The sequence below is a fragment of the Mus caroli genome, unplaced genomic scaffold, assembly GCF_978045245.1.
Source record: "Mus caroli unplaced genomic scaffold, Mus_caroli_1 scaffold_11, whole genome shotgun sequence".
Taxonomy (NCBI): Eukaryota; Metazoa; Chordata; class Mammalia; order Rodentia; family Muridae; genus Mus; species Mus caroli.
Window position 1 is genome coordinate 105,592,775 of NW_028227266.1, and position 27,239 is coordinate 105,620,013.

Below are 27,239 nucleotides of genomic sequence, written 5' to 3' on the forward strand. Positions count from 1 at the left end.
GCCTCCCTGCTGTTCTTCTACACCATATTCCTTTCCTGATGTCCCATGTTCCCTCTCAAACCTGTTATCACTTTAGGCAATGACAGTCTCTAGGGTTTTTAAGCAACTCTGAGTCCTCATAGATTCTAATTATTCAAATCTGTCTAACAAGAACTTAATCTCAACTATTATATATGACAAAGTCTATAGTGACCTGCAGGCTAGATAGGAGTCAATTGGATACACGGAGAAGGAATAACCTTATTCTGAGGGGCATCTTAAAGGAAGTCTAGGACTAAAAGGCAAGGCAGACTTCCGGGCTGGCAATATTCCCCACAAGTGCCATAAACTATTAACAAAATTCCCAACATGAAAAGTCCTCCATTGGGGCTGGCTAGATGGCTCAGTAGGTAAAAGCACTGACTGCTCTTCTAGAGTTCCTGAGTTCAAATCCCAGCAACCACATGGTGGCTCACAACCATCCCTAATGAGATCTGACACCCTCTTCTGGAGTGTCTGAAGACAGCTACGGTGTACTCCCATATAATAAATAAATGAATATTTAAAAAAGAAAAGGAGAGGAGAGGGGAGGAGAGGAGAGGAGAGTAGAGAGAAGAACCCTCCATTGAGTTGTTAGCCAGGGTTACCCACGAGACTCCCAAAACATAAGCTATTGCTTGGTTGCCTCATAGCAGTTGAAAGCAAGTCCCTATTGCTGAAGATACCATGTACTTAAGACACAGGGTCCAAAGGATCCTAGCTAGTTCTGACCTGAAAGCTCCTCCCTGGGGACTACCTTTCTTGATAGGAGAAGTAACCAACAGTCCTACCAAGCTATGAAATCTTTGAACTAAAACAATGTACTTGGGGCTGGTGAGATGGCTCAGTGGGTAAGAACACCGGACTGCTCTTCCGAAGGTCCAGAGTTCAAATCCCAGCAACCACATGGTGGCTCACAACCATCCGTAACGAGATCTGGCGCCCTCTTCTGGAGTGTCTGAAGTCAGCTACAGTGTACTTACATATAATAAATAAATAAATCTTTAAAAAAAAAAACAAAAAAAACAATGTACTTTATCTCTAAGATACAGGAGTGGGGACTGTCTACTCAACATGAGGGAAATTCATACCTAGATAACTCCCCAGGGTGTTTAAGATCATGGATCTTGGAGGAAGCCTACAATAGCTACTTTACAAAGCCATCAAAGATCTTACATTCTAAATATTTATCCTTATTCCACAGAAAAATATAGATCTCAGCCCCCAACAAAGAAATGTCTACTTGTAACAGGTGGAGATAATTACAGAAAACCACAACCAATAAAAACACAGAGAATAAATGACTGCATGATGTGCAACTCCAATCGATCCATCTCAACAGTAAAAGCTAAAGCTCAGGGACCATAGAGGAGGAGGAACTGAGAGGTCCTAAGAGCTAAGAATAGGAAGCTTGCTTTTCAATCTCATCTCCTAGAAATCTCAGAAAAGCTATACATGTGAAGTCTCGTCTTTATGGCTGCTTTAACAATACCTGAACAAGGCCAACATCCATAGACATTCTAACAGGAAACAGGAAATCTAGGGGCCTCAGCCCTAGACAAAGAACTACATACAACTGAGGAATGCTAAGCGTAGATAAAAGTCTTCCTCTGGGAAAAGCAAAGTGATTGGTGATCTAGTACCAAATGGTCAGCCTTAGAAACATATTTACAAGTTCTGCAGTGGTGATGCACAACTTTGATCCCAGCACTCAGGTAGACAGAGGCAGGAAGATCTTTGAGTTTGAGCTGGTCACAGAGCAAATCCCAGGACAGCCAGAGGTAAACAGAAAAAACCTGTCTCAAAAACAACAACAAAAAATCCAACAGACAAAAAGTGGAAACAAAACAAAAACATATACATACAACTTACATTATACAGAATGTGCAGGTTATGCATGCATACATACACACATACGTAACAAAGAAATAGAGACCAAGAATTTGAAAGAGAACAGGTGGGGTACAGGGAAGGGCTGGAGGGAGAAAAGGGAAGGGAAAAATTTGTGTAATATACATAAACACATAAATATATGTGTGTAATTATGTGTTTATATGTAAATATAATTATGTAATTATATATTTATTCTTTTTTTTTTTCAAGACAGGGTTTCTCTGTTTTTTTTTTTTTTTTTTTTTTTGGTTTTTCGAGACGGGGTTTCTCTGTATAGTCCTGGCTGTCCTGGAGCTCACTCTGTAGACCAGGCTGGCCTCGAACTCAGAAATCCACCTGCCTCTGCCTCCCGAGTGCTGGGATTAAAGGTGTGCGCCACCACGCCCGGCTGACAGGGTTTCTCTGAATAGCCCTGGCTGTCCTGGAACTCACTCTGCCTCCCTAGTGTTGGCATTAAAGGCATTCGCCACCACTGCCCAGAGTAATTATACTTTAACTTTTTTTAAAAAAGGCAAAGTCAGAAGTGAAGAAAACAATGAATTTGGTACTCAGAAAGCTAAGAAGGAAAGATTTCAAGTTCAGGGTCAGCATGGACTTCAGAGTGAGTTGAACTACATAGTGAGTTTAAGGCCAAACTTGGCCATGTAGCCAAGACCTTATCTCAAAAAGCCAAAGAAGGAAGGAAGGTGAGGAGGAGGAAGAGGTGGGCATGATCAGTGTTAGCAGCATGTTTTGGCACCATCACAATGAGTCCTGCTAGTATGTGCAATAAACGTCTCATGATTTAAATACTGATTCTAATACTGTTTCTAGTCTCAGTTTTATTCTATTCCAGTTTTCCCCATGACTTCAATGGTAGATAATAGAGGCAACAGATCCAATCCATTAGAGGGGAAGGTGCTAGGGAACAAGCTCAGGACTACTACAATTGTTATGTAACTGCTGAGCTACACCCCTGCAGAATCCGTTATCTAAGCTAGATGAAAGCTTGCACATTTACTTATAGAAGCTTTATTTCAGGGAGGGGGGAAAAGGCGGGGTATGGTGTAACAGGTCTATAATCTTAGCACTACAGAAGCTTAGGCAGAAGGATCAAGAATTCACAAGTTCAAAGCTAACCAAACAGTAGATGAACTACTCATCAATAAAGATCTGATTTGAATATGCAATTTTGTTACTACTTGCCTATGGAGAGAACAAAATGCTGAAACCTAACTAGATGAAATGTCATAAAGAAACATTGGCGCTTCCACTCATCTGCCATTTAACAGGGCCTGACTACCCTCCAAGGTTCTTCCCACACAATTTTTCTACAATTTTTTTGTTTGCACATTTTGAGACAGGTAGCTCTGGCTGGCCTAGAAGTCACTATATATATGTTAGGTTGGTGTTGAACTCACAGAGTTCTATGTCCGTCCTGGGGTGCTGGAATTAAAAGTGTGCATCACTATGACAGGCCCACCTGATAATTCCTTTTGTTTCTACAAACATGCCCATTCTTCCCTACTTTCATCTTGAACCAAAAAAAAAAAAAAAACACATATAAATCTCAAAATAATAATGCTGAGTAAATGAAGTTGAACTGGTAGAAAGAATATAGAATGCAATATACTATGTGATCCCATTTATATAGAGATTCTAGAAGGCGGGGCCGGGCAGGTGGTTTTGTGAGTAAGAACCAGCTGTGAGAGAATGAGGGCCAGAGTTTGGATTCCCAGCACCTGTGTAAAAGCTGGACACAGGCTTCCTGTAACTTTAGTGTTAGAGGGAGCTAACATATAAATCAATCCTGGGGGGTTGCAGACCAGCCAATCTAGCCAGAATGAGGAACACTGGGATAGAGTGAGGGACCTTCAGAATTTATGGTAGAGAACAGTAGAAGAAACCCAACTCAGTACTAAGGCCTCCCCACCCCCTCAAACGCACACAAACACAAATTAATACAAATTAATTTGTGACAAAAAGCAGAGATTTCTGAAATCTCTCCTATCCAGTACAGTTTTGTTTGGGGGACTTTTTGGTTCTTAATTTTTAGATTTATTTTATATTACAAGTATCCTCTTTCATGTATGTCTCTGGACCATGTGCATGTCTGCTGCCCTAGGAGGTCAGGAAAGGCACTGGCCCACCTGGAACTGGACTTACAGACAGTTGGGACATGACAGGTCGTGGTGGGAATCAAACCCCAGTCCTCTGCAAGAACAAGAAGTACCCCCAACCACAGAACCAACTTTCCAGCCCTTTTTGGAAGACCTTTGGAGGGTGGTAACATGAAAGACTGAGTCTAAGACCCTGTGCATGCCAAATAGTTTATCACTGAGCTCAGACTTAGCCCTTTCTTATTTGTTGTTTTCCACACCAGGTCTCACTACATTGACCAGGCTGGCTTCAAACTCATGCCAAACCTCACTCCCTCGCCTCCAAAATTCTGGAGTGACAAGTACAGGGAGCTGCCATTCCTTAGTAGAACTTGTGCTCTGTTTTGAGGTGCTAGGAACTGACCCAGGTCATTCTACACATGCAGGCTAGGCAACCACGAGTCCAGCCCTCTCAGGTGTAATACTTCCTACCCCCACCCTGTGAGGTAGAGGAGTGGGGAGTTCACAGGGTCTCACTATCAGCCAGGCTGGCCTCGGGGTTCTTGCAACTCAGCCTCCTTAGTACTGGGATTGCATGTAATTCTTGTATAAAACCAAACCCACTCATGTTGCTTCTGAGTAAATTAACTCTGGAGCCCTCTGTACTTTTTCTGTTTCCAACTACTTGAAGAGCATGACCTTTCCGGCAGACTGTCGCTATTTACTTTTAGTGATATGGTGAGAATTCAGTAAAAGTCTGAAATCACTAACCCAGGAGACCAATCTGTGGGGGCCAGCCAGATGGCTCAGTTGGTAAAGGTACCAGTTGCTAAACCTGACCACCTGAATTCAATCCCTGAGACCCACCCCAAGGAAAAAAAGGATCAACTCTTACAAATAGTCCTTTGACTTCCACATATACCTATAACAGAAGCATACACACATAAATGCATGCACACACACACACACACACGAGTGTGTGTGTGTGTGTATAAATTAATTCAGAATTTTCAGGATTTTAGCATCTTCATACCTCTTGTGTGACCACTAATCTTAGATGTAACCTGATACTGAAAGAGCCTGACAGAATGTAAAAGGTCACAGAAGCCCTGAAATTGGCAAAATAGATGTCACTGTTAGCAGAACTAGCTTCACTGATTTAGAAAAATAGAGGTGCACAATGCTCTGGCCACTCCTTGAACCTGTGTGTCTGCCAATGTTTGACCGTTCCTTGACCCATGTGTGTGCCCACTGATGAAGCCCATTGCCAGGTGTTTGTGATATTGGTTGCTGAGAAAGAGTCAGAAAATCTCCCCAGCAACCACAGCCCGGCCAATCCGGAGTTGCTACACCTGCACCAGACTCTTTCCTTGTACCCCTCCCATACCCATTTCTTGAGAATAGACATTGTTTAGATCTGGAAATCCCCTACTCCCTCCTTCTCCTTTCCCCCCTGAGGGCCTATAAAAACTGGGACCTCTTTCCCCTCGAGATCGACTCCTCTACCCCTGCGCGGGATATGAGTCGTCCCCAGAGCTCTGGCTTTCCCCGAATAAAGCCTCATGTGGTTTGCAACAAGCTCGGTCTATCGTGAGTTCTTGGGTGTCTGCTATTGTCCTGAGGCCTGAGCGAGGGGCTCCTTTCGGAGTCTTTCAATACAGTTAGGAAAGAGAGAACTTCAACTGAGAAATTCCCTCCATTAGACTGGCCAGTGGGCATTTTCTTGGTTATTAACTAATGTAAGTGGGTCCATTCCTAGGCAGGTAGGCCTGGGCTGTATAAGAGAGTAGCTGAGCAGGAGCCAGGCTGTAGTCAGCCTCTGTGGTGTCTACAGCAAGCTTCTGCTGACTTCCCTCAGTGATGCACTGTGACTTGGAAGTGGAGGTCAAATATACCTTTTACTTCCTGTTTGGTTCCTTTTGGTCATGCTGTTTTTCACAGCAAAAGAAAAGCAAACTAGAACACCTTGCCTCTCTTTTCCCAGACTATTCTGTCCTTTGACTTGTAGCTATCTCACTACGATCCAGCCACAATGGGTCACTGTTTCAGATTCTAAATCAAGTTTATTCCTGAGGCCTTTCCCTCACCCCTGATACTTCACATTTCAAAGAGAACAAATAAAAGGGACCACATGAAAAGCAAAAGGCAAACTTTCTGAAGGGAATCAAAAGCCCAGAGATGGAGGAGCCCAGCTTTCCCTACTCAGCAGCCTAAGATGGCTGCCTCCAGCCAAAGGTAAAAGTCTTACTTTTTGGATATGAAGCAGCTCCCAAAAGGGACTAAGCATGCCATGTAGATTAGAATTCCAGTACCTTGATATGTCATGTAAAGAATAAAGCGAAAGGCTGTAGATCTATCTTGGCTGGTCCAAGTACTTGCCTAGCATTCCCACAGCCCTAGGCTCCATGTCTAGTACCCCATCTCCCCAAAAATGCAGCAGGGTAATAAAATAAAGAGATGCTGACATATGCATCCAAGGCCTCTCAAATTTTTCTGCTAAGTAGATTTGAAAAAAAAATCTCAATGTTCTCTTCTGCTACAGATCATGGAGCATAATAAAAACCACACAAAGTTTGGAGCTGAGAGGGAAGGAAGGACTATGCAGAGACTGCCGTACCTGGGAATCCATCCCACAATCAGCCACCAAACGCAGACACTATTGCATACGCCAGCAAGGACCCTGATATAGCTGTCTCTTGTGAGACTATGCCGGAGCCTAGCAAACACAGAAGTGGATGCTCACAGTCAGCTATTGGATGAAACACAGGGCCCCCAATGGAGGAGCTAGAGAAAGTACCCAAGGAGCTAAAGGGAACTGCAACCCTATAGGTGGAACAACAATATGAACTAATCAGTACCCCCAGAGCTCGTGTCTCTAGCTGCATACGTAGCAGAAGATGGCCTAGTCGGCCATCATTGGAAAGAGAGGCCCCTTGGTCTTGCAAACTTTATATGCCCCAGTACAGGGGAACACCAGGGCCAAGAAGTGGGAGTGGGTGGGTAGGGGAACGGGGGTGAGGGGGGTGGGGGTGGATAGGGGACTTTTGGGATAGCATTTGAAATATAAATGAAGAAAATACCTAATAAAAAATTGGAAAAACAAAAAACCCACACAAGCTTTGATACAAAATTGGAAGAAATGTATTATTTTACCTTGTAGTGACAGGGTTTCACAATGTAGCTCCAGCTAGCTTTCAATACAGATCCTCCTGACTCTGCCTTAGAGTGTACAGATTAATGGTGTACATCTCTATGTCTGATGCAAAGTAACTTGTTTTTTAACACAAGCAAACAAAATACACCTTAACCTTATACATGAGACCTGGGCATCTGTGGACTCTGTTATCTGCACAGCTATTGGCTGGTGGGAGAATGCATGCCTGGAAGAATGCCAAGCCTGAGCTGCTCTTCCAGAGGTCCTGAGTTCAATTCCCAGCAACCACGTGGTGGCTCACAACCATCTGTAATGAGATCTGATGCCCTCTTCTGGCGCGTCTAAAGACAGCTACAGTGTACTCATCTAAATAAAATAAATAAATCTTTCAAAAAAAATTCCGCCGGGCGTGGTGGCGCAGCCTTTAATACCAGCACTCAGGAGGCAGAGGCAGGTGGATTTCTGAGTTCAAGGCCAGCCTGGTCTACAAAGTGAGTTCCAGGACAGCCAGGGCTACACAGTGAAACCCTGTCTTGAAAAACCAAAAACCAAACAAACAAACAAACAAACAAACACTACACTATTCTCAAACAAATCACAGTGAAATTCTTAATACTTCTAAATAAATAACTGTGTGGCCTTAAAGGCATGCTATTTTTAGTACATATTTTGATATCTTTGGGAAATTGTTTTCAAGATCTCCTGTAGATAACAGAGTCCACAGATACTCAAGTTTCATGTATAAAATAATGTCATAATAAAGCCAGGTACAGAGGAACAGATTTATCCAGTTTCTTACAAAGTTGAAGTAGGAGAGTAGGGTAGTGGTGGCGCACACCTTTAATCCTGGCACTTGGGAGGCAGAGTTAGGCGGATTTCTGAGTTTGAGGCCAGCACGGTCTATAGAGTGAGTTCCAGGACAGCCAGGGCTACACAGACAAACCCTGTCTCGAAAACCAAAAAATCAAACAAAAGAAAAGTTGAAGTAGGAGGATGTCAATTGAGGCCAGACTGAAATTCATAGAGACCCTGCCTCAAAAGGAAGAGAGGGAGGAGTGAAGAAGGGAGACAGAAGGAAGGGACCTGGCAATGCTCCAAGAAGCTAGGAATGGATATATATATATATATATATATATATATATATATATATATACATACATACATACATGTGTGTGTGTGTGTGTGTGATACTCATCATCAACATCTAAAACTCCTCTGAACTTTACAGGGTTCTAAGGGTGTCTACAAATACTGATCTGAGAACCCAGATGAGAAACAGAAAGTGAAACAGATACGTAGGGAGTCAAAGGTTAAATGGAGAAGATGTGAGCCGTGTAATGAAGAGAAAATCTGACTTCTGAACCACATGGCAGGTGTGAGGTTAGAGAGAATGAGAACGGAAGAATGCAACAGCAGAAAGAGGATGGCTGCTCAGGACCAGAATCTGAAGGGTGGAACACATTTCCCTAGACTCCTTCAAAAAAGTGATGGTCTAGTGCACTGCTCAGTTCCACAACGTAATAGAATGTTTTCACCGAAAGCTTTTTCCTCAATGAGTACTATAGGCCATGAAAGGCCAGAATTAACTGAGAAGGCCTAAGACTAACTAGATAACCTAACCATGGTCTAAAAAGATCAAAAGAGAAGGTTTGTGAAAAGCTGGAAAGATGCCGGTGGGCGTGGTGCTTGCTGCTCAAGCATTATGAGCTGAGTTTGGATCCCCAAACCCAGGAAAAAAGGCAGGTATGGCAGTTCTCATGTGTAACCTCAGCACTAGGAAGGTAGAGACAGGAGGACCTCTAGGGCTCGCGAGCCAGCTAGGCTATCTCAATCAATGACAGGAGGACCTCTAGGGCTCGTGAGCCAGCTAGGCTATCTCAATCAATGATAGATCTGTCTCAAAAAGAAGGTGAAGAGAACTGAAGAAGACAACCAATGTCAGCTTTTAGCCTTCATGTGCACACCCAAACTCGCACAAACACATGTACACACAAATATCAAAAGAGCCTCACTGGTCTAGTGGCACAGTCCTGGAATCTCGTGTGCTTGGGAGGCTAAGGGAGGAGAATTTCAGGTCTGCCTGGGCTCCAGACCAAGTTCAGTGCCAGCCTGGCAACTTGGTAAGACCCTGTCTGGAAACAAAAATATAGTTCAGTGAGCAAGGGCTTTGCTACCAGGCAATGGCCTTGAGTTCGATTCCCTGTGCCACAAAAGAAAAGGAAATGAAGTTTCTATGCTATTTCAAAAATCAGATGTTAGCCTAGTGTACCTGAGGACTGCCAGTTTGAGGCCAGCCAGAGCTACAAAGTGAGGTCCTGTCAAAAAAAAAAGTCAAGGGACAAAGTAAACAGGGACTTAAATAAGAGGAATCTGGGGCTAGAGAGATGGCTCAGCGGTTAAGAGCACTGACTGCTCCTCCAGAGGTCCTGAGTTCAATTCCCAGCAACCACATGGTGGCTCACAACCATCTGTAAAGGGATATGACGCCCTCTTCTGGTATGTTTGAAGACAGCTACAGCTATTCTATGTATGTGAGTACATACATAGAATAAATAAATCTAATCTAATTTTAAAAAATACAAAAAAACAAAACAAAACAAAACACACACACACACAAAAGAGGAATCTGGCCGGGCGTGGTGGCGCACGCCTTTAATCCCAGCACTTGGGAGGCAGAGGCAGGCGGATTTCTGAGTTCGAGGCCAGCCTGGGCCTGAGTGAGTTCCAGGACAGCCACGACTACACAGAGAAACCCTGTCTCGAAAAACCAAAAAAAAAAAAAAAAAAAGAGGAATCTGGAGGGAGCCTATCAGCTATGGAGATGCAGCTGCTTTCTAGTTGGAGCAATTTACATGTGACTAGCACTACAGAGATTAATTCTGTCTGAGAATCTCTATCCATACAATTCCCTTATTACAAACATGCAAGCAGAATTTTAATTGTGATTTCAGGAAACTCACGGGACACTACTATACCTGAGAGCTCACACTTCCAAGGCTGCAGACTTGGCACAGGGACTCTACCACATATTTCTCCATCTCTGGATTTGTGCCTACCTTTCTGTCAAAGATGAACTAAATGCTCATCTTCCTACCACTAAAACAAGGTTTCCTTGAAAGAACAACCATCTACCCCCTGAGAATGACCACAGAAGTTCTGTGGCCCTTTCCTCTGCCTGTTCTCATTACAGATGATCTACAAAATCCAACTTGACCCTTGGCATAACATATACACCTACAACCTCAGTACTTAGAGAAGTGAGGCATAAAGATTGCAGCAGTTCAGAGTAAACCTGGTTTACAGTGAGTTCCAGGCCAGCCTCAGCTATACAGAGCAAGACCTTGTCTCAACACCCTTTAGCCCCAGCCCTCCAAAGAAAAAACAACTAGAAATACCATGTTCTCCCAGGAATCTCTGTTTTCAGTAGAGGTACTTACCATCCAGCAGGCCTTCCTCGTCATCCCTGTCATGCTCCTCCACTGCCACCTCCTCCTCCTCCTCCTCCTCTTCCTCATCCTCCAGCTCCACGTCCGGGTCCAGGTCTGGATCGCTCCCTGAGGCGGATTCGTCTGACATGGCTCCCAGAAGTCCTCAGTGGGCATTACCGACTCATGTCCACAGAAGGGTCCTAAGAGGAGGTCAGGAGGCATCAGAATCACCACAGCTTCACTTAGGAACACAAGCCTTCCCAAGAAAGTCATGCTGAAGAGGAATGCCTGGAGCTTTTTAAAGCAAGGCAAACTAACCAAATCCAAATCTCAATCTTCTCTATGAGAATGCTACCTTAATACAGACTTGGATGAGTTTGCCCAGCTCAAGCATCTCAGGGCTGCTTTGACAAGAAAGTAACAGCTACAGAATAAAAACTAGATGTCTTAGAACTCACTCCCACTTGCTCATGCCTTCTTGATGCTGCTCCTTTCAGGCTGCTGAAAACCATCTCCTATGTCCATGCCTGCCTGTCCACACAGACACAGGACATGGACACACTTACTTACTTATGGTCCCCAGCACTATTCTAGGTACAGCAAGAGGAAAGAGTATATAGAGAGTGTGAAGCCTGGTGTGTGCCAGGAGAAGCTGCTGCTTTACACTGGGTGTCAAGGAAACCCTCACTAAGCAGAGACTAAAGGACACAAGGAAGCCACAGACACCCAAAAATGTGTACTTCAGGCAGAGGAGCATCAAGGGAACTGGGAACACTTAGAATACAAGGAATGGGTCCTGTGTGGGATAGGGCAGATACAGCCACAGGACACCACAAGACAGTGAGAAGTTGACTGCTGGCCATACTGTCACTCTGCCCAAGCTTGTAGGAAGCCTCATGTGAAGGTCTCAGTGGCCATGTCTGCTTTTAGGCTGTTCTCTACATCTTGGCAAAGTTCCAACCACATCTTCCAAAAAGCGTTGCTAAGAAGCTGAGGGAATCATATTTCTCTTCTGAATTACATTAGCCATACTAAACACTACAAATCTCCCCTGAAAGGTTAATACAGACCACCTCCTGACCAACAGTGAACCTCCAGGGCAGGTATGTAAATGGGAATTATCTTTATACTGTGGGCATCCATTTGTCCGTATTCCTTGACTACTTGCCAATCTGCTGTGTCACATACCCTATATACCAAAACACCCCACCCCCAATACAGAGGGCATCTCTTCCTCCTTTTTTTTTTTTTAATGGAGACAAGGTCTCATATAGAAGATCCTCATATCTTCACCTTCCAAGCCCAAGGTTTCTAGGTATGAATCATCACAACTGGCTTTAGACAAACTTTCTAATTAGTACCTTTAGGTACCCAGATGGTTGTCATTCTAGGAAATAAGGTTTATAGCAATAGAGTAACAATCACAGTAACAAGGAATAGGCTTCTACATACCCTCACTTAACATTAATTTAAACCAATATCAGCAAAAGAAGGAGGAGGACGAGGAGGATGAGGAGGAAGAAGAGGAGGGGGAGGAGGAGGAGGAAGAGGAGGGGGAGGGAGAGGAGGAGGGGGAGGAGGAGGAGAAGGAGAAGGAGAAGGAGGAGGAGGAGGAGGAGGAGGAGAAGGAGAAGGAGAAGGAGAAGGAGAAGGAGAAGGAGAAGAAGAAGAAGAAGAAGAAGAAGAAGAAGAAGAAGAAGAAGAAGAAGAAGAAGAAGAAGAAGAAGAAGAGGAAGAAGAGGAAGAAGAGGAAGAAGAAGAAGAAGAAGAAGAAGAAGAAGAAGAAGAAGAAGAAGAAGAAGAAGAAGAAGAAGAAGAAGAAGAAGAAGAAGAAGAAGAAGAAGAAGAAGAAGAAGAAGAAGAAGGAAGAAGAAGAAGAAGAAGAAGAAGAAGAAGAAGAAGAAGAAGAAGAAGAAGAAGAAGAAGAAGAAGAAGAAGAAGAAGAAGAAAGGGCTGCTGGGTGTAATGTGGCCCACACCTCTAATCCCAGCACTCAAGGAAAGGCAAGAACCATGCCAAGATAACCAGAGCTACATAAGAGAGACTGTCTGAATAACAAACAAAAAGAAACAAACAAAACACCACCTTAGCCCTCACACTCCTGACAGTAGCAAACAACAGTTCAATAGTCAAGTACTACATATGATAATAAGACAAGAGATGCCGCCAGCCTGGTCTACCTAAGTTCCAGACCAGCAAAGAGTACATGGCAAGACCCTGTGTCATCACTGCCATTACCATGCTCACCAGCAGCAGCAGCAGCAGCGCAACAGCAAAAAAACAGGACACTAAATCAGAGCCAAGGTGGAGGACGCATGGGGAAAGATGGAGAGCAAGTGTTACAGTTCAGTACGGTAATTAAAGTTCACAGTTCAGCATCGATTTTTTTTTTCTAAAAGATGAAAAAAGGAACTTCAACAGCTCCCAATACAAAGAAGGAACACTTTTTTTAAAGAAGGGGAAAGGCTAACTCCCTGATTCTATCATTACACATTGCATGATTATATCAAATTATGTCCAATTATGTGTGGATCTTTTAAAAGTAAAAACTATACCCAGACCATTATGAATACAATAGAAAGTGAGTGAATTCTCAGAGAATATCAATTTTTCTTTTACCCATTCTTCCATACTAAATTTTTGTTAGAGGTGATACAATGAACACTCTTCTCAGCTCTTACATCTAAGCACACACACACACTCGAATGCAAGGCCTCTGTTCACAAACCAGAGCATTGATGAAGAGCCCACATTAAAATCAAAGAACCAGACAAAGGTGTATACACACACCATCACTGGGACAGTCCATGGCAGCTCAAAGGTGTACAGTAATGGTAGCACATGCTCCTGTCTGAGTGAAAGAAAGCTTTCTACTAGCCATGGTGGCAGGTGAAGAGTTCCAGCACGTAGAACAAGCAGATTGCTAAATTCGAGAAAAGCTAGAACAAAATCCTAAATTAGAAAGAGCATCATTTTTATTGCATGACCTCATTATCTCTGGAGACTTTGAATAGTATTAAATTTTCTCAAATGACCTCAGAGAAATTCCACAGCATGTGCATCTGACTTCATTAAAAACATAAATACTAGGACCTGTGCCCACCACTGCACAGTGCATAGGGGACAGAGGATACCCAGACAGCCAAGGCACCACTAAGATGAGCAGGTAAATGTGGAGAGATGGGAGAGAAGGAAGCAGGATGATGTATACATGGTGAAGAAAGGAGCAACTAAAGACTCAAGGGTGGTGAGAACAGTCTGATGTGAGTAGCCTGCACTGCTTTCTGAGGCCATGGTGAGGCTCTGGCCCGGGCTGCTGCAGAGGGCCATGTCTGGTGGGGGATCCATGCCAATGTTCTTGACCCATGTTACCACCAAAGACCATGTCAATGTCACTAGTCTGAGCTGCTGCTTGGGACCATGTTAATGTCCAATGGCCAAGAGTCAGCCCCATCCCTCAACAGCTGCAACAGTCCAGAGAATAGCCTCACACCTCACCTAGGCAGCAAGGTTGAGCTGGCCTGATGACATGGCCAGAGACATGGTATAGGAGAGCTGGCCCAGTCCCTTGCTGGTTGTAGCATTCAGGTGAGGTGGCCCCCACTTCTCACTGGGGCAGTGCTGAAGACCTGACCCAGGTGGCATGAGCACCAGAGCTACCACCCATGCCCAGGTGGGCTTGGAGTTGGCCCACCATCTCCCCCATCTGAGAACTGCTGGAGCTCATGAAGGGGCCAGTCTTGCAGAACCAAAGCTGCAGGATCTCCATGACACAGGACAACAGCAGGATATCTAAGAGGAGTCCAGGTGAGGATCCAGTATGGATAGTGTAGCTGAAGCCCGATGCCTCAAAGCTGAACAATGACTCATTTCAAGTAAAACTGTTCAATCAAAAGGGTATGTGACAAAGCATGATACACCACAGCTTCCACAGTGAGATGGGTTTTTTTTATTAGTTTGATTGTTTGGTTTTTTTTAAGATTTATTTATTTATTATGTGTAAGTACACTATAAGTTGTCTTCAGATACCCCAGTAGAGGGCGTCAGATCCCATTACAGATGAGTGTGAGTCGCCATGTGGTTGCTGGGATTTGAACTTGGGACCTTCAGACGAGCAGTAGGTGCTCATAACTGCTGAGCCGTCTCTCCAGCCCTATTGTCTTTTGGAGGATGAAGGTTACAAGGGCAGAGGGCAAATATAGAGGGATGGGGAGATGAGTGGGAATAGGGTACATGATGTGAAATTCACAAAGAATCAATAAAAAGTTTATATATATAAAATCATACATATACTCACAACTATATATGCACACATATAAAATATAAACTTAACCCTGGATTTAATAATTTACAAGGGAACATTCAGTCTATCGCATTGAGTAATACTCCACAAGAAAACCCACTAGTCAAAGAATTCACATAATTCAAAAACGGGGGGGGGGGGGGGTGTGTCCATGCACGTCATAGCAATCTGTCCAGCCTGCTAAAAGCCCACTATAGATCACTAGTCACACCTAGGACAATGATGCTGTTCTGATCACTCCTGCTGTGTATTTCAAACTCCTGCTAAGCTTAAATAGCCTTTTGAGTGAACATCAGTTACTTGAAAACACACTGGGCTGGAGAGATGGCTCAGCAGTTAAGAGCACTAACTGCTCTTCTGAAGGTCCTGGGTTCAAATCCCAGCAACTGCACGGTGGCTCACAACCATCTGTAATGAGATCAGATACCCTCTTCTGGAGGGTCTGAAAACAAATAGAGTGTACTTACATACATAATAAATAAATCTTTTAAAAGGAAGGAAGGAAGGAAGGAAGGAAGGAAGGAAGGAAGGAAGGAAGGAAGGAAGGAAGAAAAAGTACAAAAATGGCAGCCACAAAGCTAAACTGACACTCTTGACATACTTCACTTGGAAACAGAGTAAGATTTTTCACAATTTGGATCTTAAAAGAAAATAAGAAAGATGGGTAAACAAATACATTCAAGACTCCCAGTATCAGGGCCATGGTAGACAATTAATTCTCTAAAGGCAATGAAGAAGGGTGATACCCAGAAATTGTCACCAAACACAGCAGAAACACTAGAGATATATTTATAAAGATCAGTGAGATTCTGAGCCACAGCTCTGAAGATAACCAGCTGCATGACTTCCAGAAGGGCTGTTCTCATTCAGCTTCAACCACCCTTCTTATTCCAGCCTAGAGAGGAACGGACATCAGTCCTCAAGGTATCATCCTGTTTCTAAAACAGCAGTTCTCAAAAGGTGATTCAGAGGCTTGGAATCAGCCACAAAGTCAAACTATGCACAGTTTACAAAGTCACTCAAAGTGCAAAACACACCAATAATTTTTGCATAACTAAATAAAGAAAGGTACTTGACACACATCAAGTGTGTCTATACCACAGCTAACTTTTTTTTGAGACAGGGTTTCTCTGTGTAGCCCTGGCTGTCCTGGAACTCACTCTGTAGACCAGGCTGGCCTCTAACTCAGAAATCGCCTGCCTCTGCCTCTCAAGTGCTAGGATTAAAGGCGTGCCCCACCACTACCCAGTCCACAGCTAATTTTTAAGAAACCACTAATTAGGGCTAGAGATGGCTCAGCACTTAAGAGCATTACCTGCTCTTGCAGAGGTCCTGAGTTCAATTCTCAGCAACTACATTGTGGCTCACAACCATCTGTAATGGGATCCGATGCCCTCTTCTGGTGTGTCTAAAGACTTTGACAGTGTGTACATACATATAATTCTTTAAAACAAAATTACTGAAAAAGAAAAAAAGAAACCACTACTTAAGGGAGTGGAGACAGACCTTTTAATCCAGCACTTCAGAGGTAGAGATAGGAGGATCTCTAGGTTCAAGGCCAGCCCTGGTCTATGGAGTCCCAGGACAGGTAGGGCTATACAGAGAAACTCTGTTTCAAAACAAAAACAAAAAAAGAAAAACAAACAAACAAACAAAAAACAAAAACACCACTACTTGTCAAAATACACACATTAAGACTCTTCCCTCACCGGGCATGGTGGCGTAACGCCTTTAATCCCAGGCAGAGGCAGGCGGATTTCTGAGTTCAAGGCCAGCCTGGTCTACAGAGTGAGTTCCTGGACAGCCAGAGCTATACAGAGAAACCCTGTCTCAAAAAACAAAAACAAAAACAAACAAACAAAAAAAAGACTCTTTCCTCTCCACTTTTGTTTCTGTAAAGTCTGTGCCCTTCTATCATGCAACTGCCAACAACAAAGCATTTAGATACAAAAAACTAAGAATTCAGCTGTCTCTCTTTAGCTAGATACTTTCAAATGTACAAAATAATTAAGGTCTTCTAGTTTTGGTTAGTTTGTTTGTTTTGGAAAAGTAATTTTTCACTTAAAATGTTATGAGTTGAAAGCATTTCTTTAATGAATTACAACATAAAACTCTGGGAAATCATTTCATGCCCCCACACAATCATGGCCACAGGGAAACAGCAGCAGAGAGGGAGACATGACAACAGGAGATGAGAAGATAGGATACAAACCTAGACTATGAAAACTTCTCACACAGCCAGCTGTGGTGATGCACAAGGAGGGAGAGGCAAATGGATTTCTGAGTTCAGGTCAGTCTGGTCTATATAGTGAGACCCTGCCTCAAAACAAAAACAAAGCTGGGTGTGGTGGCGCACACCTCCATGGGCATCCTGCATGCACACTGATGTATATACATACATGCAGGCTAAACAATCACTCCCAGCACTTGGGAGGCAGAGGCAGGCGGATCGAGGCCAGCTCTGCTCTACAGAGTGAGTTCCAGGACAGCCAGGGCTACACAGAGAAACCCTGCCTCGAAAAACCAAAAACCAAAAACCAAAACCAAACAAACAAACAAAAAAAAAATGCTCACATTACATTTACATTAAAACACTAGACCAGCCAAGCACAGATCTCACATTCATAATCTCTGCTCTTAGCTGAAGCAGGAAGATGGCCTAGAATCTACAGTGAATATGTAGGAAGACTGTCTCAGAAAACTCTCTATGACGCCCTATTACTTCAGTTCTAGGGGCCCTAATGCCCTCCATGGGCATCCTGCATGCACACTGATGTATATACATACATGCAGGCTAAACAATCACAAATAAGATAAAATCTTAATAAAAAAAAAAGAGACTGGTAGGAAGTCTATATGAATCCTCTAATAATATAAATAAAAGTCAGTGATTTCTAGATTGATACTAATCATATAAAGCATTACTTTAAAACGTTATGCATCTGTGAGAGTGCCTGTACACCACTCGAGTGCTTGGTTACAGAAGAAGCCAGAAGAAGGTGTCAGATGCCCTGGAACGGGAATTCCAAGTGTTGTGAGTTGCAATATGAGCTATGGAAACTGAACACAGGTCTTCTACAAGAACAGCAAGTGCTCTTAACCACTGAGCCATCTTTCCAGCGGGGCCTCACAGTGTTTCTGACTACCCTGGAACTCACTTTGTAGATCAGGCTGGCCAAGAACTCACAGATTAAAGCCATTTGCCACCAGGCAACTCCCTTCCCCACCCAGCATAATTATTTTTAAACCACTAAACCTGTATTGTATGCAAGTTATTTCTGTTAGTATTTTGTACTGTAAGACAGAGTTTCAAGTAACTGGGGCTGATCTCAGGTTTACTACATAGCTGAGGATGGCCTTGAACTCCTGATTCTCTTACCCCTACCTCCTAAGTGCTGGGAATACAGGCATGTGTTGCCATGCCAGCTATATTGTTTACACACTACTAAATTGTTTCCTTAGTTGATATCAACCCCATATTTTTTCTTTAAAAGTTGTCTTGTTTTTAAGAGATCATTCTGCAGCCTAGTACAGCCTAAAACTCACTTAACCTAACAGCAATCCTCCTGCTTCAGCTCCAAACACTCCAGTGCTATGATTAAAGGAATAAGTTCTATTCGTATGCAAGCCCTTCCTCTCAAAGTAGTGGAACCTTTTCTTCTAATATGTCAAAAGAAAGTCCAGATCAGAATGAATATTGAAAGACAAGGTTCCAGAGACTGACTGTAACATGGCACCATATATTCCAAAGACTCCTTCAAGAACTATTTCAGATTAGAGAAAACAAATGCAGTACAGGACCTTGGGTTAGACATTACCCCTAGAAGAAAGCTGCTATAAACTATCGGTATGGAGGCTGCTGAGATGACTCAGTGGGTAAAAGCACTTGTTGTACAAGCCTTATACCTGAGTTTGATCTTTAGAACTCATATATAAAAAAGTTAGATGTGGTGCTGAACATCTGTAATACCAACACTCCTAGTCCCGAGATGGGAGGAAGAGACAGAAGAGTGACCTAGAAGCTTGGTGGCCAGCTAGGCCACAGTCACAGCACAGCAGAGACTATTCCATACAGTGTGTCCTTTTCCTGGACAGTACTTTTGTCTATAGATGAATTAAGGCAATTCTTGTCTAATGGGCATCTTACCACAACCGGAGCGGCTTCACTGATGCTCAATTTCTTCTTTGAACCAAGAAGGGAGTGCTGCCAGAAGCAGATATGTCTCTAGTCAAATGATCTTTAATAATGAAATAGTCGCCGCCTTTAATCCCAGCACTCGGGAGGCAGAGGCAGGCGGATTTCTGAGTTTGAGGCCAGCCTGGCCTACAAAGTGAGTGCCAGGACAGCCTGGGCTACACAGAGAAACCCTGTCTCGAAAAACCAAAAAAAAAAAAAAAAAAAAATGAAATGGTCTGAAATATCCTATTTTGTGGACTTCTGAAGCTCCTTAAGACTATCATCTATGTAAAGTATATATGAGCCGGGCGTGGTGGCGCACGCCTTTAATTCCAGCACTCCGGAGGCACAGGCAGGCGGATTTCTGAGGTGGAGGCCAGCCTGGTCTATAAAGTGAGCTCCAGGACACCCAGGGCTATACAGAGAAACCCTGTCTCGAAAAACAAAACAAAACAAAAAGTATATGAACTGTTATATCTTAACTATTCTTAATCATTTCCATTTGAGTTGACTGATAGCTCTGTCAAGGCAGAGTAAACAGTCCTTTATAATTCTGCTTTACAAAAGTCTGTCAGATGATCCTGGGCCAGAAGGCTGAAGACTGATACTCCAGCATTTTGAGGAATTAGAAACTGTCCAGGTAATCAGCCTTCTCTACAAATTGGTTAAGTTTTAGAAGCTATGTTTTGTCCTTCTATATTTACAGGTAATATTTGAGTCTTGCTCAGACTTCTGATGGGGTTGAGAACTGGTTGTAGTCTCATAGTCAACTCAAGCTGTTTAGCATTGAGAGAGATGATATAGATTTGAGAGGATGGTTTTCTGATGGTAATATGAGCTAAAACCAGGGCATAAATCAGGTACAGAATTGTAAGCTCTTTAAGTTAGGACACATGGTAGAGTGCTTTATCTACATTGAAAAATATGATGGACTGGGTGTTAAGTGTATCTTTTATTTTATAATTTGCATGATTTTAATGGTTGTGCTCAATTTATATCTGAAAGAAAAGAGCCTTTTAATTGGACAAAAAAGGGAAATGTTGCGGGTTGCCCTGGTGCTGTTTGTATTCTGATGTTAATTCTGCTTCCTCAGGAGGGGCTGCCCTGAAAAGGAGTGGACCAAATACTCAGGTGATTTAAGGGAACCTTCTCCCCATTTTAACTGGTCAAATAAAGGCTAGAGCCCGAGATTGAGCAGTGGAAGGGAAAGGTGGGGCTGGAGGTTTTAGAGAGTGGGGGAAGAGAGGGAGAGAGAGGAAGAAGAGGAGAGGAAGGAGACAGAGAAAGAGGAAGAAGGTGGAAGATGGAGCAGAACCACATGGCCCAGAGAAGCCACAAGTAGCAAAGGATCTCAAAGCTGGGGAATGGAGTAGTGCAGTGATCGATCTGCCCAACCTAGGAGTGCAGCTTATAAATATTATAACTGAGTTGTGTGGTTTTTTTTTTTTTTTTTTTTTTTTTTGGTTTTTTTTCGAGACAGGGTTTCTCTGTGTAGCCCTGGCTGTCCTGGCACTCACTTTGTAGACCAGGCTGGCCTCGAACTCAGAAATCCACCTGCCTCTGCCTCCCGAGTGCTGGGATTAAAGGCGTGCGCCACCACGCCCGGCTGAGTTGTGTGTTTTTGAATGGGCTTATTGGGGTTGGAAATTTACTGCAACATGGATCTCTGAATTTGAGGCTCACCCAGTCTACAGAGCCAGTTTCAGTATAGACAGGGCTAGATAGAAAGGCCCTGTCTCAAAAACAAACAAACAAACAAACAAACGACCTTAAGAAGCAAATAACAGGAGAATTTAGTAGTAAAAAGAAATAGTCCTTTTTTTGGAGGCAGTTTCTCAATATGTAGCCCAGGCTGATCTCAAACTGACAATTCTCCTGCCTCGGTGCCACAAGTGCTAAAATTACTGGGCATCCCACCACAGGCAAAACAATATTGAAAGCATCCTGACCATCATGACTCGCACCTGCAATCTCAGCACTCAGGAGGCTGCTATTCCAATGCTAGTCTAAGCTATCCAGGAAGTTTCAGGCTCAAAAATAAATCAATAAAATTAGAAAATAATGACAGCAAAGAAGAAATATTTTTCTGTTCCTAGTTTTCCAAAGGTTTCAACACTTTAGCCAGCATAAACATACCTTATTTCAAAGTACAGACTTGAAGTGTTAGTTGTCTTCCCTGCAGTATAACAACTGCAAACACTTCCTTTCCTTTCAGACTTTCATGCCCTGGGGCTTAAAAAGGTTAACCAAGTCTCCTGGTGTCCCCACACATGGACAGGCTATCCTCTGGCTAAGAGATGGGTCTATTTCTCTTACCTTGAGCCCAGCAGGAATTAGACAAGAGTCTCACTTGGGTTGTTTCTGAAAGGCTCTAGGCATGATCAGTGACATAAATAAGTGGCATCCCACAAGCAGGCAGAGATTGAATTCATCAGCTTCCTTTCTTCTTTGTGTAGATGTGACCCAGATCTGAGGAGTCTAAGGACACTTATATAATTTGCCAAGATTGCAAATGTCACTATTATTTTATGCCCAAATTTATTCTAATCCAGGCTCTCCTTTCCTCTGAATTCATTCATATACTTGAACTTATTCTCCTCACCCCTACCCCACCCCCCACCCCCACTCAGACTAGATATATAAACCTATCTAATATGCCTAAAATACTGAAGGAACCAGTGACACTGACTATAAGATTTGAAAGAAAATGGAGGCTTTGCCTAACATTAACATAATGGAGAAGAGAGACGCTATTCTTTCATACTGACCCTGTACATCCTCTGAAGAAAAGTACTTAATGCAGGATGGACAAAACCTGCTCCATACATTTTGGAAGTAAAAGGAGTTGCAGGGCTGGCAGTGATGGCTCACACCTCTAATCCCAGCACTGAGGGTGCAGAAGCAGGCAGATCTCTGTATAAGATAAGGCCAGCCTGGTCTATGGAGTGATTTCCAAGACAACCAGAGCTGTTACACAGAGGAACCCTATCCTGGGGAAGGTGCTACAGGAAAACTCAGTTTTGTATGTAGGTCTGGAAATAATTCGGTAGATATAAGTACCTGATGCTAAGCCTAACAATAGCTTTGATCCCTGGGATTCACATCACAGAAAGAGTTAACTCCACAGCTTTAATCCCAGCACTTGGGAGGCAGAGGCAGGCGGATTTCTGAGTTCAAGGCTAGCCTGGTCTACATAGTGAGTTCCAGGACAGCCAGGGCTATACAGAGAAACCCTCTCTCAAAAAACAAAACAAAACAAAACAAAACAACAACAACAACAAAAAAAAACAAAAACAAAACAAAACAAAAAAGTTAACTACACAAGCTGTCTTTCAATCCACACTAGCAGGCACACATATATACTTGTGTATGCACACATTGAATAAAGAAATAATGTGTAATTTTTTAAAAAATCTTTTCAAGGAGCCATTCATTGCTGGGCATTGTGGTACATACCATTAATCACAGTGCTCTGGGGAGGCAGAGGCAGGTGGACCTTGTGAGTTCTGGTCTACATAGTGAGTTCATCTAAATGAGACCCTGGAGGTGGCAGGGGCAGGGATAAGAGGGGTTACCAAAGATGAAAGCATAGCTTTTGCATATAGCTACATATAGAAAGTCATGTGAATCCCACCACAATTCACTTAAAGAATACAGAGATAAGGCCAAACTTGACTGGGCCAAATAAGAAGAATGACATTCAAAATAGTTCACAAAAGAAACCGCCAAAGAACAAAAGCTGAATTATTTGAGAAAATATTTTAAGGAAATGTGTAGCTGGTAGCTAGAGCAAAGTGCCTGCCTAACCCATACAAGGCTCTGGGTTCTGTCCTCAGCATCACATAAATCTAGGCATAGTGGCACACTCCTGCATTCTCACACTTTGAAGAGGTAAGATGATCAGAAATTCAAGGTCATCTTCAGCATCTCAGGGAGTTCAAGACCAGCCTGCACTATATGAGATCCTCTCTCAGAAAATTAAAAACTAAAAAGCTTGATACTAACTATAAATCTGGTCAAAAATCTGAGTCCCTTTCCTGGATAGTGGGGAGGGAACATGGCTAGGGAAGTTGTAGGAAAATCTACTACTGCTGTTTTGCTAAACAGACATTTATTATATTTATATCCACCGTAAAGTACTGCACTTAGGCTTTGCAGTGGGCTACTTACTTATACAGAGGCCTATACTTGGCCAAAACTCAAGAAAAAGTGACTTGTTGAATGCTCAGCCATAAATAAAATACCTCTGTCACTCTCTCCAAAGCTCAGGGGATATCAAAGAAGATGAAACAGAAATCATTAGGAACTGGAGAGGTGTGCCTTGTTGACCTGACCTTGTATTCGTGATGTCACAGTAGCTGTGGCCAACTCTAAAAGATCGGGCCTACCAACATTCCATCAGGGATAAGGAAGGGACCCACGAGGCCCCACCCTTACTCAGGAACTATCAGTGGAGGCAGTTAATGGTTGCTAGGAAAGAGAAGATCATTGTCTTCAGTAACTGAGTTATCCATGCGCCACTAAGTAACCCCTAATTAAAGCTCATGTAAGCAACCCTAAACCCAGTGGGTCACAAAAAGCAAAAGAAACTCAAACCCATGAAACTAGGAGAGAAGTTGTTAGAAAGAAGAGAGTATCAGCAGCAGGAGTTGGGGAGGTAGACGAGAGGGTATGGGGTGGACATGATCAAAATGCATTCTACAAGATGTGTTAAACTGTCAAAAAGGGAGACCTGTGGAGGGCAAGTCAGCACTTGTCACACAAGCACCGGAGACTTAGGTTTGATCCCTAGCACTCATATTTGTAAATAAGTCAGGTGCAGCAGCACACACCTGTAACCCCAGCACGGGGAGGTGGAGACAGAAGAATCCCCAGAGACTGAATGGCAGCTAATCTAGCCAAACATCAGGCTCAAAGTTTCATTAAGAAACTGTCTCAACAATTAAGATGAAAAAGCAACTGAGAGAGATACCCAATGTCAGCCTGCAGCACAAGCACAGACAGCCCCACACACATGAACACACACATGAACACATGTAACACATACAAAGAATAGAGGGTTAAGTGGCTGAGAAAGAATGACAAAAAGGAAGAGCAAAAGGCAAAAGTTTATTCAGTCCAAAGCCAAAGTCCTTTTTGTACAAAGATCCTGTGCCAGGCACTGGGAAGTAGACAGGTACATGCTTCAGAGATGAAAATGCAGATGTAGAACAAGAAGCAAAGAGTCTGTGTTCCCAAAGCAGAATCAATCAACAAAAATGTCATTTTGGGGCCACTAAAGCAGCCAGCATCATTTTAATAAATACCAAATCACATCTAATCATAACACAAAATCATATCCTTAATAGAAAAATGAAAAACAATACTATTGCCCCACTAGGGAATTTATAACTCAGTCTCTTCCCTCTCACACTAAACACCTGTCTAAATATACTCACACTCTCATCTGGTCCCTTAGGTACCCAAAATTACACATTCATCCTAATACAGGTAAAGCATCATCTGAAAGGGCATGGTGGCACACACCTTAGGAGTCTAAGGCAGGGGGAACAAGTTTGAGTCCAACCTAGACGACATTGCAAGACCGTATGTTTTCAAAAGGGTGGGCAGAGTCCTTGACCTTCAAAGCCCCCAGATTCAAGCCCTAGCCCAGGATAGTGACATCTGGTTGTGAGTGCTGATACATGCCTATAATTCAAGTATGTGGGAGGCTGAGGCAGAGGGATGAGCAGCCTAGACTGCACAGACACTTTCTCAAACAAAACAGCAACAACACATAAAGAGTGCCCTGAACCTAGTTCTGACTCATTAGTGCTCACTAGGTCAACCTACTATCAGGAGCGACTGTATGTAGGACAGCAGAGTTAAAGAGTGAACTGCAGGGTGAGAGACTTTGAGTAAAGGCCCCACGGGCCACCATGCCTGAAGACCTGAGTTTGATCCCTCAGAACCCAAACAGTAGAAGAAAAGAACCAAGTCTTAAGTTGTCTTTTGACTTGCACACATGCACACACATACACACAATGTCACACAATATAACTGCTTTTTTTAAAGTCAAGAGGAGAAGTGAAACACTAGACACAACTTACAAAAAACTTCCAGGCCTACTCTGGAACAAGAGGCTTAATGAGATACAATCCCTCCTCACTCAGTCAGCAGACAGTCATTAAACACTCTGTGACCTCTTCTCAACTATACATTTTCCCAGCACTATTTAAAATAGAAATATCTATTCAAGCCGGGCATGGTGGCGCACACCTTTAATCCCAGCACTTGGGAGGCAGAGGCAGGCAGATTTCTGAGTTCGAGGCCCGCCTGGTCTACAAAGTGAGTTCCAGGACAGCCAGGGCTATACAGAGAAACCCTGTCTCAAAAAACCAAAAACAAGCTAGAGAAAGTACCCAAGGAGCTAAAGGGATCTACAACCCTATAGTTGGAACAACATGATGTACTAATCAGAACCCCGGAGCTCTTGTCTCTAGCTGCATATGTATCGAAAGATGGCCTAGTCGGCCATCAATGGAAAGAGAGGCCCATTGGACTTGCAAACTTTATATGCCCCAATATAGGGGAATGCCAGGGCCAAAAGAATGGGAATGGGTGGGTAGGGAAGTGGGGGCGCTATGGGGGACTTTTGGGATAGCATTGGAAATGTAATTGAGGAAAATATGTAATAAAAATATTAAAAATCAAAAAAAAAAACCAAAAACAAAACAAAAAAAATATCTATTCAAAAATTAGAAGGGGTATGAAGGATGGAGAAAAGGCAAGATGGGAAGCTAATTGATCCTCCCAGTCACCGCAGCACAAAAGGGTGAGGATGTAACTCATGGTTACATAGCGGTGAGGCTGAGCGAAGGCTAAGTTAAGTCAATAATGATAGTGAACAGGTATTACAATGCCATCTTCTGGCTTCTGTGGGCACAAAGCAAGCACATGGTGCACAAACATACATACAAGCAAATACTCACATGCATAAAGTAAAACAATTAAAAGCACAACAGTAACTTGGTCCATCAACAGATTAAAACACTTGCTAGTTAGATCAGGACTCCATGAGGCAATCCTCTCCAGAAATGAACTCCCTCTCAGATACAACCAGAGATGTGCTAGGCAGCTCTTTTTTGTTTTGGTTTGTTTTGGTTTTGGTTTGTTTTTTGGTTTTTGGTTTTTTTTGGTTTTTTTGAGGCAGGGTTTCTCTGTGTATCCCTGGCTGTCCTGGAACTCACTTTGTAGACCAGGCTGGCCTGGAACTCAGAAATCCGCCTGCCTCTGCCTCCCGAGTACTGGGACTAAAGGCGTGCGCCACCACGCCCAGCGCTAGGCAGCTCTTAATCTAATCAACTGAAGGCTAAAATTAACCATAAAGACAGGGAAAAGGCTATCAAACAGGAGTCTGGGACAACCAGTCAGCCTTCCAACTAACCTGACTTTAAGTGTTTATTTACCCACCCACCTATACTGCATAAAACAAGAGGCAAGCTACAGTAGCCCCACAGTGAGTGATGCACCTTGCTGCCTAACAGCAAATGCAAGATATCCCTAATACAGGCCTTAAGCCTTCCTCAGACGAAACCTTGCTGAATGACCAACTCATAATCCCAAAGTACACACAAGAAAAAGCAAACAGAAACACAAATTAGGGTAAGACCCTTACAATCTACTGATAACAGAGCTGTGTTAAGGGTTAAAGTTCTGTAAACTACAGAACTATCTCAAAGGATGCAAAAAAAAACCACACACACATAAAATTCAAAACACAGGAGCTGGAGAGATGGCTCAGGGGGCAAGAACACTGACTGCTCTTCTGAAGGTCCTGAGTTCAAATCCCAGCAACCACACTGTGGCTCACAACCACCTGTAGTGAGATCTGACACCCTCTTCTGGTGGGTCTGAAGACAGCTACAGTGTACTCACATATAATAATAAATAAATCTTAGCCGGGCATGGTGACGCACGCCTTTAATCCCAGCACTCGGGAGGCAGAGGCAGGCGGATTTCTGAGTTCGAGGCCAGCCTGGTCTACAAAGTGAGTTCCAGGACAGCCAAGGCTACACAGAGAAACCCTGTCTCGAAAAACCAAAAAAATAAATAAATAAATAAATAAATAAATCTTAAAAAAAAAAATCAAAACACAGGGGGCTCAGAAAAATAGCTTAGTCATGGGAGCTTCCCTACCACATGCAAG

At 43.2% G+C, this 27,239-nt stretch overlaps 1 protein-coding gene across 1 annotated transcript in view; it reads right to left on the reverse strand.

Annotated features, from left to right (window-relative positions):
• Positions 1-27,239, reverse strand: part of Rad54l2 (RAD54 like 2) — a 109,779-nt gene that overhangs the window by 62,767 nt on the left and 19,773 nt on the right. Inside the window, exon 2 of the mRNA XM_021171453.3 lies at positions 10,581-10,771. Within this exon, the coding sequence (XP_021027112.1) occupies positions 10,581-10,719 (139 nt within the window). The 5' untranslated portion in view covers positions 10,720-10,771. The remainder of the gene's footprint in view (positions 1-10,580; positions 10,772-27,239) is intronic.